Here is a 9362-nt window from a genome sequence, read left to right as displayed (position 1 = left end):
CACCACTACTACTTGGGCTCAAATCTAATAGAATTTAGATTACAAAGTCCAACAATTATTTTACAAGAATAAAATATTGGGGGAAAAATTTAAGCTCAATAATAGGATTTCAAAGCTTATTTTTCATGTGATGTGAGATAGATAAGCACTTTCATGTGAATCTTGACACTTACAATGGTGAATTGATTTAAAACCTAAATCAAAAGAAGTTTTCCTCATTTTCTTAAGCAAAAAGAATCCCAAAAACTAAACTTATGCTTCATTTGGAACGGCTTTCTTTCTGCTTCTTAAAGTACAAAAATTTTAATTTTTGTATTAGAAAGCTGCTTTAAGAAGCAGTAAGAAAGCCATCCCAAACGAAACCTTATACTACAATCCTATCCTACTAGAGAGTTTAGACTGCATCAATAGAATGAAAAAGGCTTTATTGAACTATCAAATGCAAAATTGATACAGAAAAAAGGAACAAAAAAAAAAACTAAGAACAAATTAAAAACAAGGCCACTAGCCCTAATAATATCATGAATTAGTGTTAAAAAAACTTTGCTTCTAAGGGTCATACATGCAGAGGTTATCAAATCCCATATATTCACTGTTATGAATCTTTTGGATCATATTTGAAATGCCAACCCCACCTGCAAAGCAAGTAGAACCTCATAAGACAATGTGTGACGAGTCAAACTGATAAAAAAAGAGCAAATTTTACAGTGAAGAAACAATACTGTAGTTTCCATTAGAATGAATAAAAGCTTTGAGTCATTACCCAGTGAGACTGCACTAACAAAGATGGTGAAAGCCAGAATGAAGATAATAAGAGAAGCCCTTCCCAGTATGTTGATGAGCTTCCTCACCAAATGCTGGCCAATTAAGGCAGCCATTGTAGCCACGGCTGCAAAGTAAAGGGCTGCCAGAATAAAGAGGGAGTCAGATAAGTAGATATGCAAGAGGAACCAAAACTACACCAAGCAGACCCTTGGTTTTGGTTATGTTGTTCTTGTTTTATGATGATAAACTAGAAGTTTATTAGATTATAATACCATATGGAACTGGAAATCTCTTGAGGAGATAGTACTCTACAACAGACATAGAAGAGGAGAATGTCATTGCAAAGGTCGCTGTAGCACTTGAGACCTGCAGAAGTTTTCAATTCTCAAAAGCAATTTTAAGATGCAAAGGAGTTGCATGCGAAGAAGATTACTCTCAACTAAGGTTTCGTTTGAGACGGCTTTTTTATTGCTTCTTAACGCAGCTTTGTAGAAAGAAAGTCGTCCCGAACGAAACCTAAGTTGCAATTGTGCCTATTATGGCTGTGAAGTGCTGGGGAAAGTGAGCTAAAAGATGATCTAAGTTGGACCTGATATACCGTTGGTCACTCTTTTAAACCAGAAGCTTACCTATATTATATTTAATATAAAATTACATGGGAACAAGAATACAAGCAGACCTGAGGAGGTATTCCAAGTTCTAGGAAGAGAGGACCTAGAATGAACCCTCCACCAAGACCAAGAAGTCCACCAACGACACCAGCGAGAATACCAACTAAGCAGTACATGAAGAGCTTAATGGCTTTCCATTCTGCTCCTTCGGCTCCTTTTGATGCAATTACTCTCTTTCCTTTGTATAAGCCAATGGCAACATACAAAGTTACCCCTCCAGATACTGGGATCTGCATTAATATTTTGATTCCTCTATTAAAAAAACACTAAAATTGATTAATCCTCGAATCCAATAGAAGTGGACATTGGCACAGCACCTGTAGCAAATTCAAGAGCCAGTACCACTTTGAGCAGGTTAGAGTGTATTCCTGCACAATAAATTTACAGACAAAAAGCAATTACCAGGTTCAATTAACATATATGATGTGTTTGAAAGCTAAGTGTTTTGAGCAAAAGACAATGAAAAAAAAAGTTTGAAACGCTTAAGAAATCATTGCACTTATTCGTAATAAACTCATAAATTATTGGAATTTCACCCTATTTCCTTCACCTGCTCTCAATCCAAACAAAGGCATACCTTTGAAACTTGAAGCACAAGGAATGTAGCCCAAACAACAACTAGAAGGCCAAGTTCCTTCCAGCAAACATTCTCTATGACTGAAACCTGAAGTAAATATTCATATTAAGGCAGCCGTTACAAAATGTACATCATAGCAATTCTCATCTTTCTGGAATCACCTCTTCTTTTCTAGCCTCCTTAATGAGCAACTTGGTAGCAGTGCCGCCGCCTGGTCCTGCAGGCAGTGGCTTGTAATCTGTTTCTTCATTCCCTACAGAATTATAATCAAAACATAAACAACTATGTTGAACAAGATTCTTCCATCAAAAGAAGATACTAACAGTTCCTTGAATTACCAGTTGCATTAGCTTGTTTGGCAGCTTCCTGGAATAGAATTTAGAGACAAATGAAAATTAGCTTCTTGTTTGTTTGTAATTTAGAAGCCAAAAGAGCAAGCTTGAGTTTGAAAAGCAATCAAACCTTCTTCATTATCGTCTCCTTCTTCCAAGTTTCAACGCCTTTCATGAAAGCCTTGGTTGATGTTCCTGCAACAGAACAACGCTGAATTCTTGGAAATTCATTAATTAAGTTCAATTTGTCAGTTCTAAGCTGTAGGCTTACCTATAAACAAGATAATAAGGAGAACAGTCACCATCCAATCAGCAAAGAGAACATTGAAGGCAACTCCAATACTGATTCCAAGCATAAGCATTGGTTGGAACAGCAAAGCCAAATCATAGTCGATGATAGGCATATCGATGGTCGGATGACGAAGCTTGAGGTTATAGTAAACAGTTGATCCTGCTGCTCCCATGATCATAACTGGCCAAACAGATCTCAGATATCAGCACTTGAACTTCAATATATATGTGTGGAAGAAGAATAAAAGTAATTGATCGTTTCTGAGATTTTTTTCTATGTAGAAGAAACAAAGCTAGTGAATTAGAGAAATTTTAAAGTCCCTGATGAGTTACTGATTTTGTATTTTGATTGGCTATCAAGAAAAGTTTCATTTTTTATCGATTAAAGTGGCATTAATGTTTTCGATCAATGCAACGGTGAAGCAAGATCTTTCAGCTCTACTCAGCAGGATCTTCCATTTACATAATTGTAAAACAAATACTAGGAAACTAATTTGAAATCATGATTCAATCTTTTTTTCAAAACTAGAGAGCAAAATTTAACAGGGACAAACTTTCTCACATTTTGAAATGGCAGTGGAAGATTTGGGATCGAATCCGATAATAAGAGTAAGCATAGGAACGAAAATCCCACCACCACCCACTCCTCCCACACTTCCAAAAGCAGCTCCAAAGAATCCAATCAACGACCCCACGATAATCCTCCATCCAAATTCTATCGGCTTCCCATCACAAAACACAAAAAAAATCCTTTTTTTCAGCATTTTATAAAACAGAAACTCCTAAACCATACTCAAAAATGCAATTTTTACCATTTCTCTCATTTTCTTACCGGCCAAACATGCTGATACGAGGACTCATTCGGATGCCACAGGAAGTTTACCACAACCTGCAGGTAATCCTGCGCCATCGCCGCCGCCGCCTCAGGCATTTGCAGAAGTATCCCTTTCCGGCGTTTCCGCCTTCTGCTTGATTTGTTTCCGATCAATCAAGATAACAAAATGAGATAAAATAAAGAAAATAAGCTTTTTCCAGTTCTCTTCATCTCACACCTGCCCCTTTCTCGCTCATTTAAGAGAGAGGGAACATGATTTAATGAGAAAGTGGAACGGTAACGCCCATGTCTTTTGGCGAATTTACAAATAGTGCCACATTGGATGCTGCTTTCAAATTAATTACACGAGAGTTCGTGGTCTGATGGAGCTGTGTAGAGGCGATATGGGGCTTAGCGCGCCGTGCGGATTGCCAGGTGGGGAGTACCCAGCTTGCCGAAGCTTCCCCTAGTCAGAATGAGAGAGCTGTGGAGCAGCCGACGGTAAGGTGCTGTGATTGAATTATGATTATAAATGTGATTAGTGAGATCAGAGAAGAACAGTATTTAATGCTAATAATGTAAATTCAACTGTTTATGTCACTTTGATAGGCAAATTTAAAATATAATAATTAATTTCTTATAAATTTATTAAATTATGATTTTTTATTAGTTATCACTTTTGAATAAAAATATTTTATTAAGCAAAAAATTATATCCATTTAATTAATTAAAAATCTCATATTTGAGTAGAATATCTCACATATGATTAAGATATATTATATTTAATATGTCCTTATATAAAATTAAAAATATTGGGTCAAAGGTGGGGCATTAAATGTCGATCCTTAATTAATAATTTATTTGATACTAATTAATTGTGTGCTTATGTTATTTAATTATTTATTAAGTTTTTTTTTTTTAGCGGGATATCTAGCTGCTGTCATTCCAAATGGAGCACTTGGCGGCTTAACTAATCCCTCGGTGGAACCTAACAAGGCCGTCCACCGGCATCGGGCCCACACTTGTTTTGCCTCATTGAAGATGTGATGTCGTAGTATAAGGGATACGAACCTGGGATGGAGTTCCCAATCGTGTTCGTCCACCAACTACCCTAAACTTTGATGTGTAAGTATTTCATTTCAAACTATTCATTTTCTTTGCAATTATGACAAATTAGAAAGTGATTAGGCTTGACACCGCCTCTGTCGTCTCAAGGGGTGATCACCGGCCGCTTCAGAGCAAACGCACGGGCATCTGCTATCTTCCCGAGCTTCGTACTTGCACAATAGATAACAAGAAGCAAATGGGCGGGAAAAGAAGACTGGGAAATGAAACAGTGCTGAGTCTGAATTCCTTCAAAATGTTCACTGTTTATTTTCTTACAATCCAAGCTATTTAAAGAGAACTAATCCATCAGGCCGGATAAAAGGCTACACATTCTAAGCTACACCACATTCACATCTTAACAACGTTAGCTCCTGCGTCAAGGCTCTTTGAGGATTAGTCACTTGAAGGATGAGCTAAAATGGATAATTAAGGAAGAACTCAAGTGAAGAATTAAGGTTTAAGATAATTATGTCTTTAGAATTTTATTATAAATTGATGTATTTGATTTATCAAAATTGTTAAAGGTGATGAGCACAAAATTAAATTTGATCAATCATTAGAATTTTATTATTTCATAATTTTGGATAATTTATTTGATTAATTTCATAATTTTTTACAAGAGAAAGTTGTTTAAAATATTTTTTTCAATATATCAAAAAAATTTCATCAGATAAACCATGATCTTGATGTGGTTCTTAAATCTCAGAAGGATTGATTATTTGAATTAAAATTTTGTTGATCGACTTATGGCTACTTAAACTCTGAATCAAAATGAACATCATTAGTATATTAATGTACCTAAATACTATTATATGATCAAGTGGATAAACATGAATTACTGATTAAGTGTTCAATTTTCTAATCAAAATGACTAGAATGTCTATTTCTAAAAATTTATATATAGACACGGACACCTTCTATACATCGAGAGATTGGGATGAGGTCATAAAAAGAATTCAATATATAGAGTTACATCTATCAGTCTGCAACAAGGCAAACACTCATCATTAACACTAATGTCAATGCTCCTTTCACTAATAGGACCGACGCCAATCATCAATGAATGATATTAACACCCACATCGATACCTACCGTTGACACCAACCTCACTCTCCATCACTGCTAATAAGGTCGACATTTGTCCTCATCAATAAGGTTGATGTTCATCATTGCACGAACATTGATGCCCACTTGTGTCGATAAGTTGATGTTTCTTGCCAACACAAACACTAATACTCATTATCAACTCCAATGTTGATTCTTATAGTTGACATAAACATCAACGATCTATATCGATACCAACACTGATGCCCATCATCAATAATGGAGTCAAAATTGGCCTTCTTGGCTGTTGGCCACTCCTCTTATCAAGAGAAAGATCGAGTAAAACACAAATAATTTGTTGATAATAATTTCAAAGTCAACGCCCTTCATATTTCAACCATGAAATTCATTATCCATTTTTCATTTTAATTACAAGGAATCTTATCAAGTTATGAGAAATAACATCATTTATAATATATGACTCATAAGTGAAACATTTTAACTAGGTTAGGCTCCCTCATCTTCAAGATTTTTCACGTAAGAAATCTCATATCTCATATGAGTCATTCTCAATTTATTTATCTATATATGTGAATGTACTAGCATGAAACTTAAAGAGCTTTATAGAATCAAGAGGTCAACATAGATTGTCGAATGAATTATTCTAATTGTTGGTCAAAATAACCAAAATCTCCATCTCTATGCATTTATAAATTGACCCAACATCTTTCTATAGAGGGAGGCCGAGATGAGGCCATAAAAAATGATTCAAGTAAGAGAGAATTCAGAGCTTTGCTTACTAGTCCTCGACACCTACCATTGCCAATAACATATATGTCCACTGTTAACACTATCATGAATGTCTCATATCGCCAATAAGATTGATGCATATCATCAACACTAATACAATAATATCGATGCACATCATTGTCAATAAGGTTAATGCCCACATTTGGCACCAACAATCTACACCTGTCATTGCCACAAGGCTGACATCCACTATGAACATCATTATCAATTTCTATCATTATCAATCAGACTGTTGTCTATCATCGATGCCAATGTTGATGCAATTACAACAACACCCGCGTCTATGCCCTTCATTACAGCAAATCCTAGCACCTAGAATTTTACTAAGTTATGTATTTTAGATAAAAAGTAATGGTGCTACATATCAGTATGTGGTGACTTAAATCTTTAATGATCTTCTACACTACCAGGTAAAGTGGTACTGTAATGAAACTATTGTCAAGACGAAAAATGATGACATTGCAATCAACTTAATTGTTATAATTAAATGTTGGGAAAATATGATTTTAAAATGAAACTACTCAAATATGTTTTTCAAGTTTTTTTTATCAAATTTCTAGGATTTATTATTTACTATAGAAATCAATGGGATCAATCCTTTTAGGAATTTTATTTCAAAGCAATAAAGAGGATCCTTTCATTGCTTTAATGAATAAAGTTGTTTCTTTCCATTGCAACAAGGCTTGTTATAAAACCTTTAATAAAATCAATTAATAGTGTCGCCAATTCTAAAGGATCTATTGATTCTATACATTATTTCCATTGATTTTGTGGGAGCACTTCCAACTCAAGTTAATTAAGATGAAAAAAAATACTCTATATTATCTCAATCATAGTTTATACAAGTTGGGAAGAAGTGTATTCTAATTTTAAAAAAATATATTATTTAGCTATGATTTTTATGGTTTAAAAATTAATATATTAGAAGATATCTCATAAGTCATAAGATTATTTTTATTTCTCGAATTAATATATTATAATACCTAATGATCAAACTAACTTTTGGTAGCTTAATTGGCCAAATGGGAACATAATTCTATTATAATTTGACTATATATATAGAGATTAATTTTCTAATAGTGCATCAAATTGTTGTCGATTCTCCTCTTAATGACAATACATTTCATGAGCAAATATTAGCAATTGAAAATCAAGAGTGAGAATCATATTTTGATGTTACTTCTTTTATTAAAATAAATCCATCTGCTAGGACTCATATAGTCAAAAAAGGCGCTTTCGCAAAATTAGCCAAAGAATTATCAAATATAAAAGAGGGTCTAGACACAATTATAATTCAAATATATAAGTTTTATTGCCTATTTACTTTGATTGCCTAAAATTTAAACACCTTAAACTCAAAACCTGGTTGTAAATACATTAAGGCTTCGTTTGGGACGGCTTTTTTATTGCTTTTGAAAACGGAGTTTTAGTACAAAAATAAAAAAATTTGTACTACAACTCCGTTTTAAAAAGCAATAAAAAAGCCGTCCCAAACGAAACCTAAATCAAGAAGAAATTAATGACAATTAGCATCAAAATACTATAAAATATTAAACTCAAGGAAGAAGTCTCAATGATTTATTTTTTGATACTCATATATAAAGAGAGTGTTATCTTTTATTCTTATCAATGATATCCTATACCATTCCTCTTTTAACCACATGTGGCTCCTCCATCTTAAAAATATGAACCCATAAGGTGCATGAAGGTCTAATTAAGTAAGGCCTACCTATTAGGTCATAAAATAAAATTAAAATCAAGAGATTTAACTATTTTTAGCCGTCCATGATTAAAGTTTGCATTATTTTTCTAGAAAGCATCATCAATGCCAAGTTTATAATTCAATTCCACGTCAATCCCTAAGTTATCTACTCACCACTATGAAAATTTGATCGTTGGATTGTTGGGGAGTTGATATTGTTAATGGATTTTATAGTAGTCGTAATGGATTTTACTCAAAATAGAAAGAAGTTATTCCTCTAAGATAAGTTAAATTAGATAAACTGTTTTACTTTTGTAAACATCATATAGTATATCAATTTGATATACCATATCAAATTGCTTTTTCCAATGATATGGTCATTTGATGAACATAAATTAATTGATCTGTTCATTATCATCATATTGATTGTCGATATTCTATAATTTATTATATCGGGACAAATGATTTGGTCAAAGCATTTATAAAACACATTCCAATTTTCCTATGAAAATTTAATATGTTAATAAATATGTTAATAAAAATGAATTCTATGATAAAATTGTGGGCAAAATGACCTTCCATGCATATAGTAGTTAGTAAAAGTTTAAATGATGATAAAAGTATCAATAAGTTCTTTGAAGAACCAAATAATATGAATGAGTATTGATTGCAAGCCCATCAAACTCTAAAGCTCATATGACTAGGGCAAATTGCAAGCTTGTTAGACCCAAAACATTTGTCATTGGAGAATTAATGTTGATATTTTTGATGACCCATTGCCATCATCCACCGAAAGGTGGCAAATTTGAGCCAACATGGAAGGCCCCTTTATAATTGAAAAGTGTTCAGAAGAAATATCTTATTTGCTAGTAGATTATGATTGTTCTTATCCATTGTATATTATCAGTGAGAGACATCTCAAGAAAAAATATGTCTGAAGTTATATAGTTGAAGAACTTTTTTCAGTTGTTTATATTTTATGTAATCAATAATATATATGTAATTATAGATTAATATCTCTAATTTTTGATAAATGTTTCCTATATTAATAATTTTTTTATCATGAAGTTGATGGCAAGTTATGCTTGTCAAAGATTTTCCACTATCAATCATTTGATTTGGTCCACATATAGGTTTGGATTAATAGAACCCAAAATTTTATCAATCAATTATCAATCAATGCTAAGAGCTAGCAAATGAAACGTTAGAGAGAGAAAAAATATGTAACATCTTAATGCTAGGAGCAAAT

General features: G+C 33.2%; 1 protein-coding gene across 2 annotated transcripts; it reads right to left on the bottom strand.

Annotated features, from left to right (window-relative positions):
* Positions 1–412: 412 nt before the first annotated feature.
* LOC110095961 (sulfite exporter TauE/SafE family protein 3) lies at positions 413–3582 on the bottom strand. 2 transcript variants are annotated; one of them, XM_020821698.2, is made up of 12 exons: positions 3469–3582; positions 3199–3358; positions 2617–2817; positions 2476–2540; positions 2337–2379; positions 2175–2266; positions 2014–2100; positions 1754–1804; positions 1445–1666; positions 1038–1131; positions 764–904; positions 413–635 (listed from the first exon to the last, which is right to left on the bottom strand). In XM_020821698.2, exons 1-12 carry the CDS (start codon positions 3565–3567, stop codon positions 550–552), a joined length of 1341 nt encoding a protein of 446 aa, XP_020677357.1. In that variant the 5' UTR covers positions 3568–3582; the 3' UTR covers positions 413–549. The 2 variants fall into 2 exon arrangements, with proteins under 2 accessions (XP_020677357.1, XP_020677362.1); XM_020821703.2 differs by having other exon boundaries at positions 2352–2379.
* Positions 3583–9362: the final 5780 nt, after the last annotated feature.

Source organism: Dendrobium catenatum, unplaced genomic scaffold, assembly GCF_001605985.2.
Source record: "Dendrobium catenatum unplaced genomic scaffold, ASM160598v2 fragScaff_scaffold_718, whole genome shotgun sequence".
Classification (NCBI taxonomy): domain Eukaryota; kingdom Viridiplantae; phylum Streptophyta; class Magnoliopsida; order Asparagales; family Orchidaceae; genus Dendrobium; species Dendrobium catenatum.
Note: the sequence above shows the minus strand (reverse complement) of the source record. Positions and strands in the feature narration are given on the sequence as shown.

Coding starts and splice junctions, on each gene's coding strand:
- LOC110095961 (XM_020821698.2), bottom strand. CDS start 3,567: ATGCCTGAGGCGGCGGCGGCGATGGCGCAGGATTACCTGCAGGTTGTG. Junction 2,267..2,336: donor AACTGGTAATTCAAGGAACT/GTTAGTATCTTC, acceptor ATAATTCTGTAG/GGAATGAAGAAACAGATTAC. Junction 636..763: donor TGTTAGTGCAGTCTCACTGG/GTAATGACTCAA, acceptor CTTGCTTTGCAG/GTGGGGTTGGCATTTCAAAT.